This window comes from Lissotriton vulgaris, chromosome 3_1, assembly GCF_964263255.1.
Source record: "Lissotriton vulgaris chromosome 3_1, aLisVul1.2, whole genome shotgun sequence".
Lineage (NCBI taxonomy): Eukaryota > Metazoa > Chordata > Amphibia > Caudata > Salamandridae > Lissotriton > Lissotriton vulgaris.
Genome location: NC_141689.1, coordinates 1919411849 through 1919439331, shown reverse-complemented (window position 1 = coordinate 1919439331; position 27483 = coordinate 1919411849). Strand labels below are relative to the sequence as shown.

At 44.0% G+C, this 27483-nt stretch overlaps 1 protein-coding gene across 2 annotated transcripts in view; it reads right to left on the bottom strand.

Annotated features, from left to right (window-relative positions):
* Positions 1-7322: 7322 nt before the first annotated feature.
* Positions 7323-27483, bottom strand: part of SMIM31 (small integral membrane protein 31) — a 249008-nt gene continuing 228847 nt past the window's right edge. For both annotated transcript variants that reach the window (XM_086962392.1, XM_086962391.1), the window contains one exon: positions 7323-10306. In XM_086962392.1, the coding sequence (XP_086818518.1) occupies positions 10047-10306 (260 nt within the window). In that variant the 3' untranslated portion in view covers positions 7323-10046. The remainder of the gene's footprint in view (positions 10307-27483) is intronic.

The following is a 27483-nucleotide window of genomic DNA, read 5'->3' as shown; positions in this document are numbered from 1 at the left end:
AGGTCCTCCCTGAACCAGAAACAAACATCCTGGGACCTGTTCCGGGGGACTACCCTGCATCAGACAGACTAGCTTGAATCCGGTGGCATAGCTCACATGGGACCCACTGCTGGGCACACCCTTTCCACTTAGGGCGACAAATGCAAAAAGAAAAGAGGATGGACAGAATGCTAAACAAATCAAACATTCACTCGAAGTCACAGATCTGGGTTAAATCCATTGTTTCTTTGCTTGCCACGTTATTCCAGTTTGGACCCAGCTATATGCTAATCATTCTTGAGCCTGATCCCCATGGGGACAGTCCAGCCTGAACTGGCAGGCCAGGTCCTCCCTGGACCAGAAACAAGCAACGTGGGACCGGTTTTGGAGTATCACCCCTCATCAGCCAGGCTAACTTGAATCTGGTGGCATAGCGAGCAAGAGACCCACGTCTGGGCATAACCTTCCCACTTAGGGCGACAAATAGAAAAAGAACATATGCCAGACAGAATGCTGAAGAAATCAAACATTCACCCCAAAAAGTGAGTTAAGGCACAATTGCTATATTTTATGCTCGCAATGGTACATAATTTTCTCCACAGAAAGTCTTGTACCACCAATTTTACCCATGCAGCTTTTCATCAACACCTCCTCAGGGTCTATTATTCAATACTACAAGAGCTACTCAAGCCTCAAAGTAATGTTCAACTTACATTCCCACATCAGCCATGAACGTGTGTCTTGAGTGCATCTCCCTCCCCACCCCCCCCCGAGCTCCTTGAGACCCTCACGGGTATGTAGTGCGCTTTACAAATGCTATGATTGATTGATTGATTGATTCTCAATTTCCCTCACAAAGTAAACTATCCTGCTGTACAGATCATCTGGGCTAAGTTATAGAAAAATGTTGTCTTGTTTGGTAAAACTTTCTTATTCCATCTATCAGACCTATCCTGGGAAGGACACAAAAAGGGCAGGTTTTAGATTTTATCTGGTGAGTAGAAATGGCACACAATCCAGTTGAGACCCACCCACCGAGACCACAGCTACATCTACGCAGGAGGCTAAATGGACCCAGAACTGTCTCACAATTGTTGGGTCTATAATGTTGAAGACTTAAATGTTGCGGAAACAAACCTTTTAATTATCCAATAACTTATATATCAGGATATATCTCTTTCCAGATCCTGGATTGTGTGCTTCACCATCAAGGATACCCCAGCACCACACAGGTGCGAATACACCTAGCTTATGTCTAAGGGAATGTTAACTGTGGGTGAGTCTCATGCTAAAATGTCAATCTTATCTGTCTCTATGTGGAAAGGAATGACATCTGTGTCATTTATTGAACTTATTAAGACTGAGCTGGGCTTAGCTTCCCCTGTATCCGCAGTGTGCCAGAATGCACAGGTTTCCACCTCACAGCAGCTACCAACATACTGGCTGCAACTGATAACCGAAACTCAATGCACTTCTGAACATTCCATAGCCCACACATTACCATCCAACCTTTAGAGATGCCGACCCCGCCGAAAAGTGGATGTTGCCTGTGCATGAAATAACCAAGATTCAGCCACCCATCTGCCTTGAACATGTGTGTTCAATGCACCTATAAATCCCCATTATAAAATATTACTTTCAGATCACCAACAGAAGCAAGGTACCTAAAAAGAACTGTTGAAAAAATGTGACTAGCAGAGTGTGTCACCCTTCAGAGCCAGGTATTATTTCAGCTCTAGCTTTGTTTCAGTGTGGCAGGCATTGCGACCTAGTAGGTGGTAGGTAGGACTTGGTAGGTGCCTGCCCAGTCAGACTGATTCGGTCTAAGGCTTTAGGTGGGTTGCTCCCAACAATAACTTGCCGTAGCCCCTAATTATAATCACAATGTGCTCTAACAAGTCTAGCATTATACTTTACCATTACATGTACCAAAACCGAAGAAGTATTCACAGAAATTTCACTCTGACCATACAAGCAAGGCCACTGATGTATATACATTTTCCTTCACAATATTTTGGTAGTCAATATTTTGGCTATGATTTTTTAGAATAATGTTTTTCTATATAAAATTCTGTCATACAACCCGAAGCACTGGGGTACATTTTGGTTCTCATTCTTGCTATATCACCATAGTATGATGGAAGCTTAACTCACATAGTATAATGGAAGCTTAACTCACAGCAAAATTATTTCACAGTATTACTGCCAATAATCATTTGGACTACATCAAAATTCGTAGCTGCAGTGAATGTACAAATAAATACATATTAGCTCCCCTTAAAGTGGCAACACTAAGTGCATTCTTTCATTCATTATTGTGTGATAATTAAATGTAATTTGTCAAAAAATATACCTCAGCCTTATGCTGATCTACACAGTAAATGAGTACCATTGAAGAAATTAGGAAGTTCTATTGTAATAAAGCCAACAAGAGTGTTCAACCACAAGAACTATGAGAACACAGCCAGTCAGGGTCCTGTGGAGAACCCCAAAGTATTAAGAGATACCAAACGTGTCAACAGAAACCCTTGGGGAGTGCCGTACCAGAATACCATCTATTTAGTGGGCAATTACAATGAACTGAAACCCCACTCTGAACCCCCAGGAGACATTATTAGCAAGAGGTTCACAGCAAAGAAAATTATAGTGATGATTATAATCTCTGCAATAAGTCAAAATAAGTTGACTGGTTTTCAGAGCACTATTTAGGTTTAAGTTGAAATTGTTACCTGGATGTGAAAGTACCATTACGTTTTTGTTTTGGTTTTATTAGGCACAATTCACAGTAAATGATATGGCTTAGCAGTTTAATAGTCATGTCCAGTTCTGTTGGGCATACTTGTGGTTATCGAAAATGTTGAAATGTGGCCCCTCTTTTTTGATAACCTTAATGTATATAATATGTGTTAAAAGATCATGAAAGAATTGTGAATAAATATATGGGCCAAGACAAGTAGCTCATTTGGCTTTGGTTTCTAAAACAACGTTGGTTGAATAAACGCAGCTAGACCCTGGTTATTTACAGATTGCAAAGTGGCCCAGGCTAGCTATAAATATAAGTGCCATAACCCCATACATGTTTCTTTTAGACAGTTGGCATTTTCTTGCCTTAGCCATTTGGTTTCTCAAGCCTGTCTCTGAGACGCATGACTTGTGGTAGCTGACAGCTGGACTTTGTGTATTCCTCCTAAACAGTCACACACAATGGGGCGCTTAGGTGTGACTGCACGACCCATCACTGTCAGGATAGGAGGGAACAGGCTGTGTCCTGTCTCCAAAGAGCTGCATACCCCCTGTAATTAATCTGGAGCCAGGGCCATGTAGGCAGGGCATATGTGCACTTCACAGGCCTGCCTCTAGAAACTTCTCCACACTTCAAAGGCACAGATGTGTATAAAAGAAGGAGCTCGGACACCAACTAGTCAGTACACTTCTAGACCTGTGGATACTCTGCCAGGAAGGATGATTGCTGTGCTGCTACAAGGACTGCCACTCTGCTGGACTGCTGCCATAAAGAAACTGCTGCCTGCTGCCCTCTTGCCCGGGGAAGAAGAACTGGACCTTCAACTTCATCTTGATACCAAGACCCCAGAGTGACTCCAAATGTCTATTCTGCTGTCCTCCTGCATTGAGCCTCAGGGGCATAAAAGGCTCCCCAACCAGCTCCTGGACCCAGATGCAGTGAGTTCCTGACCACCCAGCCTATTCCTCTCAGGTCAGGAACCTTTGTTGTGGGTTACAGGCTCTTAAATCAAGCTTTTGGGATGTTTGTGACTGCAAGACAGGCCCTTTTGCACTGAGACATGCCACTCATACCAAAATTCAGTGCAAGCAGCCACCAGCCTCTCTCTTCGACAGCCCATGGGCCAACATGAAGCACCAGCCTGCCCGTCCGTGATGCCCGCCCTGCTCTTTGCACCACACCAATAACCACTCGCTATGCTCTCCTTGCTTCTCGTGGCCCGCTCCAATGCAAACGGGACCCTAGTCACAAAACTAGAAAAGCTAAACCTTCGGCTGGACTAATTTGAGAATGTTTTCGGCTGGAGCTCCATCACGGTCGGCCTGAACTGTTGACTTTGTACCATTTCAGTGCGCCCTGATAGCCATGGTTGATGCTTTGTACTTTAGGTGCTATTTTTCAGTGTATTGTTTAAAAATTCATAACTCTGGTTCTACTGAGTAGATTTTTGTTGTTTTGATCTTGTTTTATTCATCATATTTTACTCCGAATTTCCAAATTGGTGTGAGACTCTTTTTGTCTGGTGTTTTCACATTTTTACTTTTTGAAGTGTTGTACAAATACTTACGGGGGGGGGGTGAGCAAAGGTTAATTTGTGGTTTGCTTGTGCCTTACCCTGACAAGGATTGTGATTGCTGTTTGACCAGGGCTCACACTCCAGTCAACCAACAACCCAATTTCTTACAATAATTTTAAAACAGATACATATTTCCCTCTCTCTCTCTCTCTCTCTCTCTATGTATCCCTTTTTGCTTTATTACTCTTTCCTTGAAAGGAAGCTGAAGTGACCTTGCACCAGATGGTCATAGGTCAGGAAAAAGACACTTGGTAAGTCAGAGTGGAGCTCATCAAAATGTCTGTACTGTAGCCACACTGTTGTTTGCCTCTTATGTTTCACATTTTGTTTTAAGACTGGTTTGATGGTGCAACTGTTTCTTGCCCTTTTGCAATCAACAGAAAAAAAGAGCTTTCATAAGTACTGCTGAGGAGAGATTAGGCTCATCCACAATAGTATCCTTGAGAACAGCATTTGATTGGACAGTGTAATTCCTGTAAAAAGAGTGCTTACATTACACGTTGTGCCTGTGGGGAAGCGTATGCTCAAAACAGCAGGACACAGTTGGTTACAGTGGTAAGCCAATGAACAAGACTGTCGGCTGGATCTGTTTATTATTGAAAGTTATAATAAAGGCAGTAGAACTTACATTTATTGTGAAAAGAAAATGTTAAAGTCAATAAAGGGTGCTTTGACCTGACTCTGTACTAAAGCCAGACGAGAGGTATTTAGTTATATAGAATGTCAGACAATACAATAGTAGGTAATAGTTTTGGTAATTGTTACCCCCTCTGACAAATCATGGCAACAGAAGATTTTCACTGTGACAATCCTTGGGCCTTAGTAGAAAAGGCAGTATTTTACTTTGCCAACTGTAACTTGTATACATTTGTCATTGTATGACTTGTGTTGGGGAAAGTGTGCGTTCACTACAGTACGTTTGAGTTGGTTGTGGTCAATGACAAAGGCTATCCCCCAGATGCTTCAAGAACCCATTTTGCTATTCCTAAATAGCTAAATATAACGATTTGCTATTAAGGAATAGCAAAATGCAATGCATGAAGAAATCACAAAAAAAGCGATTTCTTAAAATTCCTTAATTGCGACTCACAAATTGCGAGTCGCAATTAAGGAATACCTCCCCATTCATTCCTATGGGCCTAGAGGCCCAAAGGAATGAATGGGAAAACATTCTCAATTTGCGAATCGCAATTAGCGAATCGCAAATTGAGAATGCGATTTCAAGGGTGCAGGGGTGTCCAAAGGACACCCTGTTGCACCCCTGAAATTGATCTGTGCACATATGTTGAACACACACATGCCCTTAGGGCATATGTGTGCGCAACATGAAACTTTGAAAAATGCACTTGAGTGCATTTTTCAAAGTTTTTGCAAATTACCATGAAGTTCAACTTCATGGTACTTTGCGAGCCCTATTAGCGAAATCACTATTTTTTCAACTTTAATGCATTGCATTTAAGGAATCTCAATTTGAGATTCCTTAAATGCAAGTAATCGCAATTTTGCGATTTCTTAATTTGCGATTTTTGCATTTCGGATGATGCATCCCAAATGCAAAAATACCGGTCGCAAAGGGGCAGATTCTGAGAATCTGCCCTTTGCGAGCGGATTTCAGCGTGATGCATCTGGGCCTATATGCCCAATGCTACAAGTCTGACCTGTTTACTATGAAACTTTATCACAAATTCAGTAGGTCCAGCTTATTTTTTAAGAAAAGCCTTTGTTAAAGATCATGGCCCTGTAACAGTGAACTATAATCACTCTGTGTTACATGCTGTAGACATGTATTTAGTTCACGTTTATACTTTTATAAATAAATGCACGGTGGTTGCTAGCTTATTCACACTGCAGTATGCCTGTCTGGTTTTGGTGCCACACCATTGGTAATATAATATAGACCTTATTGTTTCAATGGGAAAATTGTGTTCAGATTCCATAGGTTTCATCTATTTATTATGACGCGTTATGAAATAGCCTGTAGGTCTGACTAACTATTGTGAAAAGTGGGTACTAAAAGCAATATGCTTTTAAGGGTGTATTGTTTTTCCACTGTGCTAACCTGCATGCAGGTATTTCCTTACTGGAAATCTCACAGATTACTGTTGTAGACAAGAGTTTTAGTGCTGGTGACCCATTCAACCAAATCACTGGGATAAAAGATTTTTACTATGATAATAATTATTAGGCCCTCTTGGGGGAATTTAAAATATTTTACCATTGTAAATTTAGACATGTTTGTAATTTTTTTACAGTATATATGATGGTTACCTTGTGGGAAGGCTTACGTTCTATACAGTAAGGCCTACATTTACAAACCTATCACACAACGCAGCACCCAATGTTGCTGCACTGCGTTGCATGATAGGGAGAGGGCATGTAAGCGCCATATCTACAGAGAGCAGGCACTATCCTGCTTTCTCCCTGTCCTATCCCACAATCAGGCTGCAGAGCGCCATGCGCACCCCTTTTGCACCAAAGTGCAAAGGTGTCTGTGTGAGTCTAGCATGGTTTTGTACTGGAGTGTACCATTCTAGTACAAAATACAATGCTTATACTAACTTTAACATTTTTCATATTTTGGATGTGTGCTGTACAGTACAGCACACATCCAAAATATGAAAAATGTTAAAGTTAGTATAAGCATTGTTTCAGTCACACATGCAAAGTGGGATACATCAGGAGAAATAAAAACATTTCTCCTTTGTAACTCCTACTTTTCAAGTCATGTTAGGTTTTGGTGCAAAACACAATGTACTATTGTTAGCACATAGGGTTTTACATAAAAAATCATGGGCGGTTGCATGAGAACGCAGATGTACCACCCATGGAACACCGCCTTGATTCAGAATAGCGCCAAGCAGTCCAACACGCTGGCTTACATTACCGTTTCATTACAAGCCAAGGCAAATACCAATTTGCCTTGGTTTGTTAATGCCAGAACGGATTTTGTTTAGATCTACACTAAAAAATCTTTGTAAATCTGGGTCCAGGTCTTCGTTATGGTAACACGCCTGTAGGACTGGCTGATTCATTGGGAAAGTTTATTTCAAATGCAAGTGCTCTAATCTGTTTATTATGAAAAGTTCTAATAAATACAGTGGGCATGCGTTGTTTATTATGATACACACATGTTAAAGACAGTAGGCCTTTAAGAACGGATTGTTATTACACATTGTTCAAGCCTGCAGACTTGTTGTAGGTTACAAGAAAAATCAAAGATTACCTTAGATGACACACTTTGACAAACTCTTGGGGTAGAAGATTTTCAGTGCCATAATTCCTCCTAGAATCTCTTGAGAAGGTGTTACAGGCTAGGTTGTGTGCCAGGATTTTGCCAGGATTTTGTAATTTAAAAAAAATCATTAAATCTACATACACAAACATATACATGTTTATGCCACGCCAGTGAAAACACATATTGCCCACTAACATGTTATTGCTTGCATTTAAATGGGAACAACTTCCAATTCATTTTTTTTCCTACTATTTCTCTCAAGCATCTTCTCTATATATAAAACCCATTCCATCCTATTAATTCCTAGATGACACACATCCTCTTAGTTCACCCCTCTTGCACCACAACTCATTGATAACTTGGTGGCATAAAGGAAAATGATACCCTTCTTGAAAACTTTGATGAATCTACCACAGTTATACAAAAGCATTGGCTTAAGTTATAACCTTATGAATAATGAAGGCCCAACTGCACAACTGGTGCTGCTGGTTATGCCCAATTCTCCATGTCTGCTACCCTATACTTTGCTGTGTTGCTGGCTGCTCCTGCCAGTATTGATTATATAACATCAGCTAGATTAAGATTCTTCTTCCAATTTGCTTTTATGCATATGTTTTCGCATACTCACAATCCTTATGCAGTGCATTAATTTACCTCAAAGATTTGATGTTTTTCTATCATATATTTTATTAAATCATCTTACAGATTTCTATAATGTCTCCAGTTCGTTTTCTCATATTGTCTTCAAATAAGGAAGCTTCCTTAGTTCCCACATGTAGTTTCTGATTCTCAACTCAGGCATTTTTTATGACTTCCCTGGCCAGAGCTGATTCAAGGTATTTTGACGCTGCAGGTAAGGTTCTATTTTTGTATCTACTTGACTATTGTTCATGTTGCCTTCCATACACCTCCTGCCAAAAACTGCAGGACTATATGCAAGTCGTTCCTGTGGTGCATCTTTCAAGGGGCGCCACAAGTGACTACTGAGAAACCCTTGTATTGAAAAGGTCATTCTCGCACCCTGTAAACCCCCCATTTTATCCAAACACTCATTCTAAGTTTACAAATAATGTGGACCTTTTCTCTCGTTCAGTCGGTTTCTCACGTAGGCGTTCATTTTTTTCTGTAAAATATCATCATGTGTCTTTTGTGTTTCCTAATCTCTTCACTATTCACCTTTGAGTTATTTATGCAATAGCTTCACCGACAATCTCTGTAGATCTTTGACCATATTGCACACATTCATCCATTGATTTTCAAACATATTTACAAATAAAATGCTATAAAAAACATCATGGCTTAGTATTTGTTACAGAACATCTAAAATAATTTAACAGGATTTGACCCAGCTTTGCATTTTCTCAACAAAGACAGATTAAGGGGAGTAGGCTGGAGACTAGGGGAATGCCATGGCCTGATTTAGAATACAAATTCTCTTTTTCCAGGAGGAAATATTAGATTCGTAGGAGCCTCCACTAGTTGAATTTCCCCCAACACACTCTTGCCTAGTGAAGGCAATTCAGCAGCAAGAATATCCTCCCGATTTCGTATAAAAATAAGAATTAACCACTAATTGTCATGAAGTACTTGCTATTTTAAGAAGCGCTAGATTTGTTGACCAGGTTACAGCAAATGTTTTCTCTAGAAAGATACTGTAATCAGTTGAGAACACCAGGTGGATGGTAAGACATGCTTGCAGGAAAACAATGTGTTTATTAATGTATTTCTGATGTTTTATATATATGTAAAGCTCCATGGTGTGTTGGAGCAGAAGACAACGCCGGAGGGATATAGGTCAACTGGTAGGGCCAGCACCGAGACATCCTAAATATAGATGCAGTAACAAAAAATTACAGCACTGCCCATGATACCAGGGCAGGCTTTGATGCAGCTGCAAAGAATCCAAGGCACTGAATCCGTAGCACTGACCATTCTGCAGACTGAGATACAGAACAATGGTGTAGCACAGGCCCCTGCAGCCTCTGGGGTGCGGGTGTTCTCCGGTCCTTCATGAAGCACCTCAACCCTTCAGGGGGACCACCCTCAAGCCAATGAATATCTCTGAGATGTAGGAGACTCAGGGACCCCCTAATCACATTCTGACTTATACCACTGGCACAGAAACAATGTTTAAGCAAGAAATTAGTTGTGCAACTTATGCTTTTTTTCCTATTTCACACAGTTTTACAGCAATACTATAAAAGTCCCATAAGATACCATAGTTGGTGCGTTTACATGCTACGTATGTCGGTAAATTCCATTGAACAAACAGAAAACATCCTTTCTGTGTCGTGTGGCTTTCATCGGTGTACATGATGTTCATTCAAAGAAACAAATAGGCGCTCACACGCCTTTCTAGGTGCCCATTACAGGGTTCCTTGTCAGGACGAAGAGGAGTTTTTTTCAGTAACCAGCTGGCCGTGTCCTTCGTGACAAGTTGATGAGATCTGTCCTTTTAAAGCTCATGAAGTGGGAGTCTGGGAAGGAGCCATGTCCACAAGATCAAAGCGCCCTCAGCTAAGACTTGCTTTTGTCCATCCAGTGCTCAGCCCATTCCCTGGACAGCTTCTCACCTCTGACTCCAGGCCTGGGTCGCCTTCGCCCTCCTGTGGGTCATTTCCGGTCATCAGGCTTTGCTGCTCTGCATCCGGGTGGCACCTTTCATCTTGAGCCACTTCAACCCCGCTGCTTGAAGCCCCCGGGCTCGCTTTCGCTTTCTTCCGGCTGGACTTTGTCTTCTTTCGGTGTACTTTTGGTAACCACCCTCTTCTTTCTGCGTTAACAAATTGAAAGAAGAGAAAAGTGATACACAAAGTTTGAGAGACGGAACAAAGCGCGCGAGCAGACAGACAGCTAACGCTCAGTCACAAGTCTGCAAACTCAGAAAAGAAAGAAAATTGCATGTACCAGGGAATTTGTGACAAGTGAAACAGGAGTACTATAATCCCAGTGGATGACAGGAAAGTGGCAAAGAGCATGTCTTCTTTGCTGTTCACCTGTCTAGGTTTCGATCTTCATGAAGATAATAAACTTGTGGTAGACTAGACGTCTACAACAGGTAATTTCAGAAGTAAATGACTGCCTTTTTCAAGCTTTCTTAAGTAAATAACTTCCTACAAATTAATAAAAAGGGAATACATTTCCTGTTGCAACAAAAAAACACAATCAATCCATTGCATGTATTGTTACAAAATATTAACATAAATTAAAGCCTGGTAAAAATATATTCTGTTGGGATGGATGAGAGTGAAAACTCAGAGTATGTGCCTTTTTATTGCCCTACTCTCGTGTTACTTGGAGACACGGAGTTTTCTCTCTGTTTGAGAAAGCTGTGCCTCTGTTTACCCCGGAGACTTCATTGACAAACACATCTGACACTAATTTGCACAGGCCTCTATGGAATGCTCAGAAGAGGTTAAAGGCAGAAAGGGTGAACGTTTGGACAATCATGCATAATGCAGGAACCAACGCATTTCACTTTTTCCTCCAGAAATTTCTTTGGGTTATAAGAGCGAAAACCCGGCGGTGAGTGGTTCTCAGATAGAATACCACAAAGGTAAAGATCTGTTCGGAAAGTCATACTTGGGAAACTGCAGCTTATTTTGAAAGCATGTTTAAGAATAACATAACAACAAAACACAGGGTTGGATCGATATACATTAAATTATTTCACAGTTCTCATTTAAACTGGGTAACCTTTCATTTAAGGACAAGTATTTACGACGTGTAGTAACGTCTTGCACAGTGTGTGCGCTTTAATGCTCTGGGCAAGAAGTCCATGAGCCACAGCTAGTATTATAAGGAGGACTGTATAGGATGTAATATCGTGGAAATTGAATTATTCCTATTTGTAGTGTGACATCATGTTTGTACATTAGAAGGGGCCCCAGTTAAAATCTATTTACAAACATCTCTGATTGATCCAGAGCAAAAATAGGGGAAACTCTACTGAATAAATTGAAATGACAGCTGGAAGTACAGACACACTTAGACAGCAATACTCAATTCCATCATTCAATAGCAATGCAAATGAATTATCTCCATATCACTTCATTAGCTACTATTGTTCTGTGGCATTTGAATAGTGCAAAAGCTGTTAATGGCATATCCAAAACGTCTTATGCTACCAATGGAATCCACTAGTAACTAGTCATCTATTCTATAGGGGTAATCCCTTGCTACAACCACAGTAATCAGCAATTAATAGAAACAGGTACTTGTGGTGAAAACAGCTGTTGGGTTAGGCCCTGGGTAGCCCTATGGGCTGGGTGCTGTGTTTTTAAAATGTAGGACATTTACTGGTGAGTTTTACATGTGCTGGTAATGAAACACTGCTAAATTCCTTTTTGACTACCGCAAGGCCTATCTCTCCTGTTGATTCGAATTCGGACTGACTTGAAACCTCTTACAAGTGTATCTTTTAACTGGGAGCTAATAAAGTATTGGAGTTTGGTGTCCCAGGACTCACAATTTACAAACACATCAAATTAGAGGTCTAAAAATGCAACTTTAGAAAGTTGGCATTTTCTTACTTTAACCATTCTGTGCCTCTGCCTGTCTCTGAATGCATGCTTGGGTCAGGATGACAGTTGGGCTGTTCGTACATTCACTCTAGACAGTCAAACAAAGGGAATTGAGGAGAGTCCTTCGTTTCCGGACGCCCCATCATCAGGCTGATGGGGCTCCCTGAGCTGGAGTGGTAGGAGAAGTTGACACTTGCACCTGAATAGGGCTGTGCCTGTCCCTTCACAAAGCAGTCTCTACCCCCATGTATTGTGCCTGGAGTCAGGGCAAGGAAGGGCAGGATATTGTGCACTACAAAGACTTTCATTTGAAGCTTGGCTACTTCAAAGGCAGAAATGGGCCTAAATACTTGACTTCTGATACCACATACTCAAAACAATTCTGGAGTAAGAGCTGTGTTGCTGGCAGGAGGGACTGCCACATTGCTGCTAGCTTTGTTGTGCTGGTCTGCTGCTTGCTGCTTCTGTCCTGGAGGTAAGAGGACTGGACTTTGTTTGCTACATCCTACTTTTGAAGTTTCCCCAAGGGCTTCGGTTGAGCTTGCCTTCTGTGGAAAGCCTCAGGGCCATCAAAGACTTCATCTGCCAGCACATGGGCTCCTTTGGTGAGAGCCCTGTTCCACCTAGTTGTGCCAGCTCCTGTTCTGGGCCCTTGGAAGTGAGTTGGCTGGCAAAACAAGAAGAAACCAACACATCGACTTTGAGTGTGATAATGGAGCCGACACCGTGACGCTACCTGCACTGGTGCTGTGGTCCTCACCCAATGCAACGACCATGACTTGCAACCCAGGCCAGACACAGCTGAAGCGCCTCTGAAGAGCCGCAACAGATAGAGTCTTGAGTACCGCATCACTGATGTCCATGGCGGCTGACTCCAACTCAACTTCAGCATCTGTGGCTCTGTGGTGTGACATTGACACTGCAAAATCAACATCACGTGGCTTGACTCTCGACACTGATGCCTGGCTGTCAATGCCGTATCACCTCCCCTGTACCTTGCAAGTGCAACTTCCTAAGCGCGACGCACCAACGACCTGCATGGCCGTAAGGAATGTACACCTCACCATCCTCAGCAACACCTTACCTCCCTGGCACCATGCAATGTGTTTGTTTTGTTATAGTTTCTAAGGTACTTTAACTGGAGTCTGTATGACTCTGTAGCCGACGGGCGCGCATCGCGGTTGGCTCCGAACTTGGAGATTCGACTTTATCAAGCACGTCATCTTAGCCCCAAATGGAGCTATTGCATTTCTAAGCACTATAACTTCAAATAATCTTTAAACCTTCGTAACTTGACTTGTGTATGTTGGATTTTTTTCACTTGGTCTTGTTTTATGCAGATAAGTATTGGCTATTTTTCTAAACTGGTGTGGAATACTTTTGTGGTGGTGTGTGTGTGAGAGAGTGAGTGGGTGTGTGAGTGTATGTGTGTGTGTGCACAAATAATTTACATATTTCCTCTGCAGATAAGCTTGACGGCTCTTGCCAAGCTACCAAGGGGGTGAACGTTGGTTTCTCTGAGGGTGTAACTTACCCTGACAAGATAGAGGTTTTCTGCTTGTACAATGTGCAAATCTTTACCAACTAGAGACCCCATTTCTAAGTGTACTCATTTAAAACAGAAGTACATATATGAGTCATGAGGAGCAGAAAGCAGTTAATAATCTAGTAGTAAGTACATTTAGGAAAATAATTTAAAAAAAAATGAAATGTGTAACCTAAATGCAGTATGTATGCATATGTTGAATGAAGATTGGTATGCTGCCATGTGTCAGAGCATTTTCAGACACAGGTTCATAAGTTCTTTTAAGACAGATTAAAAGTAAATATCTGTATGAATGTGGTATTTGTATAATGCAAACCTATCTAAAAGGCAGAGCATGCAGAGGGCCAAAGGCAAAGTTACAGTCAATGTGCAAAAGGGGGCTGGCTGCTTTCTACGACAGAGATTGGACTGTTACTGCAATCCAATGTAGTGTTTGATAAAAAAAAGGTGTGTTTTCTGCTCGTTTCTAAACTAGAGCAGGCTTTGGGCAGCCCTGATAGATACAAGGATGCAGTTCTAGAACCTGGGTGCATAAATAGACAAGGCCTGTTGCCTTGTTTTGCACTTCTTCATCTTCAGCAGGCGCCCACGGAAATGGTGAGCGTGCCAGTTAGTTAGGCTGGGGTGAAAGTAAAATGGATTTGTAGATGATGTAGCAGGTTTGAAGATTGTGCGGACTGGCAATGGCAGCCAGAGGATTTCCATCATTTTTGGAATATTAGGGCCATATTTCTTCAGGTTCTTGATAGGAATTACTTCAGCATGTGTGATGCTTTTAAGGATAGTCAGTGTGGCATCTGAGCGACTGTTGAATAGGACATTGACAAAATCAAGATGGGAGAGTAAGAAGGCTCGATTGGCAGTTCTAAAGTTACTTTCTAGGAGGAATGGTGTCACTTTCTTTAGTAGAAAGAACTGATGGCAGACCATCTTTATATTTTTTGCATATTTTTTCTTATGGGTAAGGTCGGTGCTCAAGGTGAATCAGAGTGACGTAGTACTGAATGAAAATCGGTTCATGACATTAGGCCAAGTTTTTACCAGAGGTTGGTTGTTTTTCTTTGCCAATAACAGCAATTCTATTTGGTGGAGCTAAGCTTCAGGTGAGGTGCTCGAAATCCAGGTCTGGATGGGATACAGGCAGTGTATGAGGAAATGAATGTTTGGAGAAGAGGAGACTTTCAAATATAATTGTTTGTCTTCTGCGTATTGGAGAGTATTGATGCTGAAGTTGAATATGATAGGCAACATGATGGAACCCTGGGGGATACACTAGGTGCTAAGGATTCATTGTGAACAAACATGTATTGAGGACTTTAGGATTTGAGTGATTAATTATGTCATGGAATCAGAGCGGTCCATCAATATCAGGAGGCAGGGGTCTTCTATATCTGTGGTCATGAGTAAGTTTTCTGTGAATAGTAAAGCAGCTCTCTTCGTACTGCAGCATGCTCTGAATCCAGAATAGTAGCCATGAACCATACAGGAGATGGCTGGCACTGATATCTTCACAAAATTGTGCCAACGCTGCTTTTTCTTTGATCTTGAAGATGAAGGTCAGTAGAACTGGAAAGCGCATCAAGTTCTAATGTGGGGTATTTCCTACGTGGGACGATGTGGCCTGTCCTGGGAGCCTCAGGGAAGATGCATTAAGTGAGGGAAGCATTGACAATAGTGAGTAGGGGTGACTGAACTTGTTCAGGGTCACTCTGAAGGGCATGGGATTGCAGTACAGAAACCTCTGTCTGATAATTCTGATATGGTTTCCAAGCTCTAAATATATATTTTTCCTGAGTGTAGCAAACTTGATGACCTTTATAGGACTCTCTGACAATCAGCTGTGTGGCTAGTTGTGTGAAAAACTATGCGGTCACCCCCTGATGTAGTGCACCATCTTCTCTGCCATGAAGCGCGAACTTTTGCCTTCCCAAAATACTGGACTTTATTACTCCTGGCCCCACTAACACCACGTTACCAAACAGGAGCTGGTATCTGTAGGAAAGTGCCCCTTTTTGCATGGTTGCCTCCCACATTTTACCTGCTCTCATTGCTCTTTGACTGAGTGTGCACTGGGCTCCTGCCAACCAGGTACCCAGGGTCCATAAACCTGTACTGTGGCACACATAATTGGCAACACTTGTAAGTCCCTTGTAAAGGGTACCATAGGTACCAAGGGCACTGTGACCAGGGAAGGCCTCTAAGGGCAGCGGCACATATTGAGCCACCCTTAGAGGCCCTGTATTTTAACACACACATACTGCCTTTGCAGGCTGCATGTTTGGGTGCATAGCAAAGTGAAGAGTCGCCATAGTACACATCCCTGTGTGTCATGCCTACAACCCACTGCCAATGGTATAGGTAAGCACCCCTTTAGCAGGGTGCACTATGCCACTGGTGAGGGTACAGGTGCATGAGCCCTGTAACCCTCATTCATAGACATTTTAAGTGCAGCAAAGCCATAAAGAGTATATGGTATGGGAGTTTGTCATTATGAACTCCACAGCTCCATAATGGCTTTGCTGAAACCTGGGAAGTTTGGTATCAAACCTCTCAGCACATTAAACCCACACGTATGCCGATATGGGATTTAAGGCCAAATGCACTCAGAGGGAATCTTAGAGATGACCCCTGAAAAATGACCTAACTCTAGTGTCCTTGCTGAGTGGCTGCTCACCAGCTGCAACCACCAGACATGTTTCTGGACCCCTGGGTCGAAAGCCTCTCACTCACGAGGTCCTGCAATAAAGCACATCCTGGGTCGAGGTGCCAAGCCTCCTCCCCCTGGATTGGCATGGTCTACGAAGGGGAAGCTTCAAAGGCTAGCCGTCTTTGGGAGCTGTCCCAGCAATTTGCTTCTCCCAGCAAACTGGCCCCCACCGGTTCTTACCACCACTTGGGCGGGAGAATCAGCGGGAAAACCAAGATAGGAGGGGAGGTGTGCCCACATTTGCCAACCCCATCCCTCGGAAGGGGGAGGTGAGTTGAAGCACAACTCTCAGTCCCCGCAAACTTGAAGATGGGGGACCCAGCCAACCAGTGAGCTTATGCCCCCCTCGCACTGGAGGGTGGCGTAATAGGGGGTGTACCCACAATAAGGAAGGGACCCATTAGTCCTGACCTGTCCCTACCTGAAACACCCCTAAATTTAGTATATAGGGGCAATCCTGAACCTTACCTGTACCTAAGGAAGAAGAACAGAAGAAGGACTGGAGAGCACTGCTGATAGAAGAAGAGGAGGACAGCAACTGATTTGGCCACAGCCCTACTGACCTGTCTCAACCTATACCTGCTCCAGCGAAACCCCGGTGTGTCCAGAAGCCAGCAATCCCCCAGAACCCGGAGAACCTGCTCTGCCTTCCTTACCAAGACTCTGTCTCCCATGAGCACGGGATTTGCTCACCAACAGACTCTGGCTCGGGCCAAATCCGCAAGTCTGCACCACTCTGCACTCGACACCCACGGCCTAAGTTCCAGTTGCCCAACACCATGAGGAGGTCTCCCCGGCAATCCTGACCTGGGATATGGTGATCCCTGACCTACCTCAAGTCTCCTGACAATGCCTGCAGTGTCTATCTGGAGGATCCCCCCGACCGGAGGAGAGCCTGACACCAAAAAACACCGCTGCGCTCAACGGCCCACAGGCTTGGGTGGCCCAACCAATGGTGTCCCGGCATCCCTTGACAACTCAACTTACCTCTCCAACCGGTGGTTGCCTCCAGAAGATATTCATGCCTGAGCCTGCAGTGTTTGTTCTGACCGGATCTTCCTCATTGAAACCAACAGGGCTCCCGAAGTTGATCTAGCACCCTGCACCCGGCCGCCCCTGTGCCGCTGTGGGGGCACCTTGTGTGCCAACTTGGAGCCCCATTTGCCCTGAGCTTACCTTGGAGAGCTTTTCTCCCACATCCAAGTGGGGGGCCCATGATCAGCCACCAACCTAAGGCCCCTTATCCCCCATTGGATAACACTGGGCCTCAGCACTCTGCACCTGGCCACCCTAGTGCCACTGAGGGTGCTCTTTGAGTGCATCCTTGAACATGGGGGAACCCTGGTTCTAACCCCAGAAATGTTACTCCCTCAGACGTATTGCTTACCTTTAAACCAATGACCTGATTTCATCCTATAGGACTGCATTTACTTTTTTCTGTGGAAAAAGTTCTGTGTGTGGAGTTGATCGTTGTATGAAAACCTAAGAAACTGTGTTTTGAGAAAAACTGTTTTACTTACCTTCTATCCAGGAAATGTCCCGGTGTGATATCTAGGCATATCTCACTGAGTAGAAAAAGTAATCCAAAAGTAATTACAACTGTATTTGCACATTTTTACAAACCTATAAGAAAATTCATTATTCATCCAGCTTCCTCTTTAACAATCTGTCTTGAAAAGTACTATCATAGCTACCTGTACCAAGTCCTGCTTGGTTCTGTAAATAAAATACACCAAAGAAATATTTTTGATACAAACAGTTGGTCTGAGTCAGTCTTTAAGTGTGTGACATCATTTCTTGCCAGAGTGTGTACAATAAATGCTTAACTCTACCCACTGATAAAGGCATGCAGCTCGCCCACACTACCACAAATAGAGAGTAAGGTATTGTCTACTTTTACCTCTGTAAGCCCGTGGGGCTCCACTGGACTCTGTAAACACTATACCTCACTTTGGTATAGTATATACAGAGCCAACTTTCTACAGTAACTGTTCAATGTCTGCTCCCACTAGATACCCAACATCACCAATTGTGAGGGGAGAGTGAGTGGGTAGACCAGAACTGAAAATATCCTGCCTTTTGCCTTCTTCCAGTAGCCCATATTTTCGAGCAGTCCCACAATTTGTTGATCAAGCTCCCTTTCTGCCCACATGCCCTTTGTCTGGGGCCATTTTCCACCCGCCCCATCTGGTAGAGGCGGATCATTGTGTAGCATGCCTTTGGGGTAGTTTCAGCTGTACCAGCTGAAAGCTCTCCCATATAGCTTCCTCTCGGGGATACCTGAAAGCTTCCCCCAGGCATCACCCTCCAATCTCCGCAAATCGTTTTCCCATTTGCTTCAGAGGGTGTCCAGACAAGGCAGGCTGTGCATTAGTAGAAAGGAGTATATTTGTGATACCACATGTTTGTGTAGGGGGGCCTCCAGTGCTCTTCTCCATTCCAGGGATGTTTCCTCCTCGATATCTCAGAGGAGGTCTCCTTAACCCACAGGATAGGTTTGATCTGTTGGCAGCAGAGATATTGTCCCCTTGTCAGTTCAAATTGTGCATGGAGTTTGGGGAATGGAATCATCTCTGCCATCTTCCAGGCATCGCCCACTTTTGATATTCCCAGTACATACCACTTCATGTGACCCTCCACACATTTCAGGCACACTAGCAGTGCAGAATCCCAAAGCAGGGTCTCCAGTGTCAATCGGCCCCTCCAGCCCAGTTCTCTCATCGCTTCCCGCCATATCCTAACCACCTGGGCGGTAAGGCCTGGCAGTGGGTTTCACCTGGCTGCCCCATATACCCAGCTGAGGTAGCCCCCTGAGTCCATTGCCCTCCTGTCTGCATATGTTGATGGTTCTTTCTGCATTGTAAATACCCAATATTCAATTACCTGCAGTTGGGCCACTCAATAGTATAACCTCAGATTTGGGAAGGCCACCCCTCCATCCTCTAGCTTCAGTGTCAATAAGAATAGGGCAATCCTCTTTGGGCCTACATCTAAAATCAACTGTCTGATCATCGCCTCAAAGTCTCTAAAAAAATTGTCTGGGACTCTAAATGGTGTGTTCTGCAATAGATGCAGAAAGGTAGGAAGAAATATCATTTTGTAGAGGGCTGCTCGGCCATGTTCAGAAATTGTGAGCCTTCTCCAGTGGGACACTGCCCCTTTGTATTCATGGCGGATATCCTCTAGGTTTTCCCAGAAATGTTTTTCAGGTTGCGTAGTGACACAAATGCCCAGGTACCTGTCCCCTGTACGTTCCCATCTCACGGGAAAGCCTGTTTCGCTAGGCGGGGTCCACTCCGTAAGGGGAAGAGCAATTGATTTTTTCCAAATAATGTGGATCCTGGCGTATGCCCCGATCACCTCCAGGACGTGCAGAATACGGGGGAATCGAGTATTCTGGGTCAGCCACATACAGTAGAATATCGTCCCCATAGAGCAATATAAGAACTTCCCATTCTGGGTCCCATTTTAAGTCTCCAAAGAGCAATATAAGAACTTCCCATTCTGGGTCCCATTTTAAGTCCCTGATTTGGGTGTCACTCCGGAACCAAGTCGCCAGAGGCTCAATCACAAGTTCAAACAAGAGCGCCTGTCTAGTGCCTCTGCCGAGACTAAATTCCCTTGACCCTACCCCATTTATTGAGCCCCGAGCCAGTGGTGCCCGATATAACAGCCTGACCAATTTAAAAAACATTGGTCCAAAGAAAATTTTTCGTAGAACTACCAAAAGGTATGGCCATTCCACTCAATCAAATGCCTTTTCAGCATCTAGTGATAGCAGTATCACCGGCTCATCATTCTGATCCCCCCAGACCAGACAACCCAGGAGGGACAATGGTTATGTCTGGTTGCTCTGTAAGGCATAAAAACAGATTGAGTGGGGGTATTATTGCATCTGTCACCTTCATGAGCCTGTGGACACAAGCACCCTGGCCAGGATTTTGGCTTACTTTATTCAGTAGGGATATCGGTCTATAGGAGGCACAGTCTTTCCTCAGCTTCTTGTCTTTGTAACTGAGGACTATATAGGCCTGCCTCAAATCCATGTGTAGGATTCCTTACCACAATGCTTCCTCAAACATCACTTTCATGGGGGGGCACTATATGGGATTTCACACAGTTGAAGAACTTTGATGGGAAACCGTTAAAGTCCAGGGCATTTTGACTCCTAAGCTGGGTTCACCCTCTCAGATATTTCTTCCTCAGTCATTTCCACCTCAAGGGCCCTACTCACCTCCTCTTGGAGGTGCAGGAACCAGAAGGTCCCTAACAAACTTTCTCCTGTCGGGCACAGTCTCCTCCGGTCACAAGCGGTACACCTCACTCAGGTGTTTCGCGAAGGCCTGTGTAATTTCATGCAGGCTCTCCACTTGGGATCACCCCGGGGTGTACACCCTTGTACCCATCTTCGGCCCTTCTCCTTTTTGACTAACTACAACAGCAGCTTCCCAGCTTTTTTTAATTTTAATTTTAATTTTTTGTATTTATTTTGTTAATTGGCATTTTGACAAGAGCAAACAGCAGTAAAGCATGTGGTGCCAAATAATACAGATGTGAAATGACTCTTTTAGCTAAACAAACAAAAGTTATAACCAAAACAGAAGCATCACATTTGACCGAATACATATGTGACATACATCATCATAAATTCACAATCGGGATGCTGTACATCATATATAAGTTATATGACTGGGGTTATAGGAAAGGGGTTGTATGAGAGTTGCGTAATGTACGGATACATAGCGACTCAGAAGGTCGGGACATGGTCAGTAAATGCCTCTTGCTGGGATTCAGTGGTGACTTCGGGATTTTGTGTGGTGTCCGAACTACGAGAGGACAACCAATTCACAAACGGACCCCATATATCCTTTGGCCGGGATGCCTGGGGCAGTAATTCCCAATATATATTTAACTGTTCTTGACAGAACGTGACGTTTAGGACCCAGGCTTTAGTGGCAGGTGGTTTGTGTTTTCCCCAGTGCATCGCAACCCAGCGTTTAGCCAGGAATAGCAACATGGCAAGCAGCCTGTGGTGACCTGGTAGGGCCTCTTTAACATATCCTAGAAGGCATAGTATGGGAGAAGGAATTAGGTGGGTTGCTAGGATCTCATTGATTGAGTCAATAACTTCATTCCAGAAGCGCTCAATGCAGTGCAGTTCCAGGCCACATGTAAAAAAGAAGCATCTGGTAATGTACATCTCCAGCAGTTTGCCTCGGGACAGATACCAATGCGTTTAAGTTGTAGAGGTGTTCTGTGAATGCGGTGTAAGTATTTAAAATGTGTAAGACATAGTTTGTAATTAGGGGAGAGCATCTCCAGTTGTCCGCAACAGAATTGTCATTGAACCTCTGATAGTGGGTCGTCTATGACCTCATTCCAACTAGCAATGGCTTTCGGAAGTATGATCGGGAAAGATCGCTGCATGCTACTGTGAAGTCGTGTGATGAGCTTATCTGAGGATGAGTTCATAAGCATTGATTTCAAGGCCGGGAGAGATGGAGCTGGAGCTCGGAATGTGTCATGCAATTTGCGGCACGTTCCTCTGATGGAATAATACAGTAATAGGTGAGAGAATTTGGTCACATTGCCGGGTATGGGTGCGGGGGGGGCAAGAAGGTGTTGCCAGGGTATAGGTCGGTGAATGTGTCCCATCCCAAATTGTGTGCATGGGCAGAGTTGCCTTGATCTTCTTGTATGGGTATTTGCGGGTCATGTGCAAGTGTAATAGAGGGTGCATACAATACTGAATGCCCTGCTTGAATACAGAGTGTATCCCAAGCCCACCATAGCATGTCAGATGTATTTTATCATTCCTTGGTAATGTTAGGGGGACTGGCATAAGGCTACTGTCAGTGGTAGTGGTGTGACAATGTCAGCTTCAACTGCAACATGGGGTTGGGAATATCCACTAGTGTAGGAATTGCGCCTGTGCACAGAACGCATATAAAGCGCTAAATCAGCAGCGCCAAGTCCCCCCTGTGTCAGAGGAAGTGTAAGTATTTCCCACGCTATATGCGGTTGCTTTCTGGCTCAGACCAGGGAGATCATTGAGGAACGCAAGGTTTTCAAAAAGGATTGAGTGAGTTGTAGTGGGAGATTGGTAAATATAGAAGTTTGGACAGCACTATTACTTTAGCTATAGCAATTCGACCAGCTAAAGATATTGGAAGTTTAGACCAGACAGGTATTTTCTCCTCCAACCATGCCATTGTGCGACTGAAGTTCATGTCCCAGAGTTGTTGGATGTTAGTGCTGAGCCATATCCCCAAGGAGCAGACGGGGCCGGATGCCCATTGAATAGGATAATCTGGTTCGAAGGTAGTGAGATTAGGGGTAAGTGGAAGTAGGGTGGACTTGGTCCAATTAATATGTACACAAGAGAGGCCACCAAATCTGGTAAGTTCCCGAAGGACAGGGTTCAAATTATCCAATGGGTCTCAAAGATACAAAGTGATGCTGTCCGTGTATAGTGATATAATGACATCTCTCGTGGAGAAGTCAAGGCCACATGTTTTTTGGTGCTGCCTGATTCTTGCTGCGAGGGGCTCCATTGCAATGGCGAACAGGAGGGGCGATAAGGGGCACCCATGTCTGGTGCTTCGTGTGATGTAGAATGGGCAGATATCAAACCATTAGCACGTAATCTGGCAATTGGTTGAGAATGTAATAGTTTGATCTGTGTAATGAATGAGGGATTTAGACCTAGTCTGGCCAAAACGGTGAAAAGGTATGGCCACTCAAGCGAGTCGAAGGCTTTAGTAGCGTCGAGAAAAGCTGCTAGGGCAGGTGTGTGCAGATCTAGTTGATGCAAGATGTAAACAAAGTATTAAATTACGTGATTTGGAGTGCCCAGGTATGAATCCGGACTGGTCCGGCCTAGTAATTAAAGGTAATAAGGGTTGTAACCTATTGGCAAGAAGTTTTGCGTATATTTTATTATCAATGTTTATGAGGGAAAGAGGCCGGTACGAATAGCACTTGTTAGGGGTTTTTCCTGGCTTAAGTAATGTAGAAATGACAGTCTCTCTAGTCATTGGGGGGAGAGAGATGTTTTGTAAGGAATCTGAGTACATTTCTGAAAGATAAGGCGCTAATAATGAAGCATACACCTTGTAGAACGCGGTTGTCAGGCCATCAAGGCCTGGTGCTTTATCCAAGGGAAGACTTTTAATAACTTGCACTATGTCTTCTGGTTCATCTAAATATTCTTTGTGGGCATTGCTGAGCCATAAGAGCTCTAGTGAGTTCAAATAGGTAGTAATGTCAAAATCTATTTGTGGAGTTTAGGATTTGTATAACAAGGAGTAGAATTGGGTTATGTGGCAATGAATGTCTCTAGGGCCCTTGATTAGAATGCCGTTGTCATCTAGGAGTTCTGTGATGTAGGGGGAACAGTGAGAAGGTTTGAGAAGATTAGCGAGCATTTTCCCAGGACGGTCTCCTTCACCATAAACCCTGGCAGTGGCATATTTCCCAAGAAATGTTAACTCTCTAGCGGCTTCCTCAGTAAATTCTGAGAGTCACTCATGTATGGTGGCTAACAATGATGGATCATTATGTTAAAAATCTTGGAGTTCAAGGGCTTTTAGTTCAGTTTGTAGCTTATTCAATGTGCCTCGCATATAACTGTCAAGACTCCTGACTGGCGAGCTATGCATTTCCCCTTATAACAGCTTTAAACGCTTCTCATAGTACAGATGGAGAGGAAACGGATCCCGTGGTCAATGAAAAGAATTCAACAATTTAAATTCTAATTTCTGTGTGGAAGGCCAGGTCAAGCAGGGCGTGAGGTGGTAATCTCCATGTGAATTCATGTTTAATGGAAGTAGGGAATGCTATTTTACAGGCACAAGGGGAATGATCGGATAGTGTTCTAGGCAGGATTTGCGTATCTACTGTCCACATCGCCATGTCCTCGGACACCAACCATCGGACCGGTCTAGACCAGGAGTTTTATTGTGTTGAAACATATGTGCCCTCTCGATTGTGTGGGTTCAGGTGACTCCATACATCCACCAAATGACAGTCTGAATATGTGCGTTAAGCGCATAACTAGATGACTAGGTGTAGTGCTCAGGGCGAGCCCAGTCTGTCCAGTTCATCACACAAAAAAGCATTAAAATCACCTCCCCAGATGACAGTATCACAGCCCATAGCGACAACCTTTGCCCATACATCATTAAAAAAAAATCAGGCTTATCAACGTTTGGTCCATAGATTGCGGTCAAGATCATTTGTGTACCTCCTATAGATACTTTCAATATAATATATTTTCCTTCTGTGTTGATGTGCAAATGTGTCAGTGTTCAATCTATGCCGTTAAGTATGAGTATGGCTCCTCCTCTCGAGTAGCTGGAATAGGTTAAATGATGGTACTTTCCCCATCCTGTATGCCGCAGCTCATTCGTATCTGATGGGAGGAGGTGAGTTTCCTGTAGGAAACATACGCCCACTTGTTGTCGAACTAGGCAAGCATGTACTAGTTGCGCTCTTCTATGATTATTAAGGCCTTTGACATACCAAGTTAAAAAACTGTATTGAGTCGGTGTGGAAGCTAGCGGAATGTTAAAGGTAGATGGTATGTATTTCTAGATTTCCCTTCTTTAGTTAGAGGAATTGTGATGATGAACAAATTGGGAATGTAGTGCTCTGATTTCTGTTGCATGCATATATATAATGTGATGCGAAGTAGATCTCTGGTTCGCGTCAAAGAGTGCTGTGCGTGTGCCTCTGCAAAAACGAAAAATAACTATTTAACGTCCCTGCTTCCCCCCTCCCACACCAAACCCGCAATTAGGTCATGTACATTTTCCCACCCCAGCTGAAAGAATAAAAAACATTCCTAGTAAACTTAGGGAGATCTCCCGGGGGTCGTGGAGTCACCGGCATACCGCCCTGCCATGTGGAAGGGTGGCCGAGCAGTCAAATAGTTACCAATAGGACGTTACTCCTCAAAAATTGTCAGGTAGAGTCCGAGATCAGGTGTGGCTGAGTTCATGAGTTAGTCCAATTCGTAGTGCACATTATTTGGCATCTTCTGTATGGAGAAAATGGTTCAGATGAATGGCAGAACAGGTTGATCTCATCAGTCATTATCACTTAGAGTAGAATTGGAGGTTGTTTCATTAGTTGAGACTGTTTTTTTTGGTTGTGATTTACCAACATGCTAAGCGCATTTCAGTGCTGACTTTGCATCAGTGAAATAGTGTGGCTCACCCTTGTGCGTTACCTTCAGCTTTGCTGGATATAAGAGTGCATATGTTGTGCCAAATTGTTGGAGAAGGCGTTTAGCTGGACCAAATTCACGCCGTGCAGCCTGAACCATAGGCATGGAGTCTGGGAAAAAGGAGAGTCGTTTTCCTTGGTGAGTAATTGATCCTTTTTCTCTGGATTTCCAGAGTATTACATCTCTGTCCCTATAGTTCAATATGCGAGCTATAATGGGTCTGGGCATAGCTCCAACTGGAGCCTTAGGAGCCAACGTGCGATGTGCTCTTTCTATTATGAACATGAGGGATAAGTCTGGATCAAAGAGGTCACGCAGAAGTTCTTCCATGAACACTTCCATTTTGGTGATTGCAGTCGTTTCTGGAATACCAAGAATACAGATGTTATTCCTCCTAGAGAGTGCTTCAAGATCTTTGTTCTTTGATGGAATAACATCTAGCACTTTTTCCATATGTAGGTGTTCTTTCGATTCCACTTGAATGTCGTGTGCGTCCGACGCACTATTCTCGAGTTGATCCAAACGGACCTCATGGGTATCTACTCGGTTGTGTTCTTGATCGAGCTGGGAAGAGAGTTTATCAAGTTTGTGATCAATACTAGCCTTGAGGCTGGATTTCATCTCTAATAAAAGGCTGCTCAGTTCATCTTCAGGTGGGTCTGTGGATTTACTAGCGGATGATTCTGTGTCATGATTTGATTCAGATTCAGCGGTTCGGGTGCTGCTCCTGCTGTCAAACGATAATTTTGGCTGTTTAACATCAGTTTTCCACATTTTAGCCATGGCAGGAAATGGAGGTAAATCGCTTATGGCAGGAGGCTATGCTGTTGGGTATTATCACAAGTTGCTGTTAGTTGAGATACACACACCCAGGTACGCTCGTGTTGGGGTTCACTTAGCAGCACAGAGTCTGGGTATACCCTGAAACTCAACGCAGAGTAAGGCAGTGGTGACAGGCGTTTGGTCAAGGTTGCCCGATTGTTAGACCCAAAGTACCTTCAAAGCCCTTGAGCTAAGTCAAGAGCGGAGCAATACTTTATGTGCTTGCCGATGAAATATTTTGGTGTGCTGAATGTGCAGCCGTCTGTTGAAGAATACTGCCTGGTACCAGCTAGAGCGAGCACAGTCTGCACAGTTAATCAAAGAGGTCACAGTGTGCGAAAACGTGCAGTTGGAACAGGAGTGGTGCTTGGCTAGCGTGTCTCGGCGGCGCCAATTTTGTTGCTGAAGTGGGGCCTAGCGCTATTCATGAGGTGGAGGTGAGTGGATAGGGACGGAACAGTGGGCAGGAGATGCGCACAGGTTTAACCCTGTGTAGGGCTTGTAGTGTCTTTGGGAAATGACAATGTTCTCTGCTTCAACACTAGCCCAGTGTCTGCGGGCATCCGTGTGCCAAGTGGTTGTACAGTGTAGCCTCCGCCCCCCAGGCTCACATTATTGAAGGGCCTAGACTCAGCCCGATCTATGCGGTGCCCTCTCCTCACCTCCAGAGCCCCAGATAGGCTGTTGTGTCCTTGAGATAGGCCAAGTCGTGGCGCCGCTTGATATGGAAGAGTGCGCCAGGCCTGCTGTCGAGGACCGAGCAGCTCACCCAACCTCCTATAGTAGCTACGATTCTGGCAGAGGCCTTACCACTCGTGATTGCGACCCCGATGCTGAGGGAGGTCGCAGTGTGCTTGGGCCAAGTGGGCTAGAGGAGCAGTCTCGTCTCCTCAGCGCTGTAACAGCGGCGAAATTCTACCAATGCTGCTCATCCATGGCTCATTTGTGACTCCGACTCATCCACCGCCAGAGGCATCAGCATCAGCAAGAAGATAACTCCGATGATGTAGGATAAATTACGGATATTTTACTTGACAGAACGTGCTTCAAAAGCGCCAATCTTGCAGCTCCGCTTAGCCACGCCTCCAGCTTAAGTTACCATTTCATACAACCTACCCTGCTT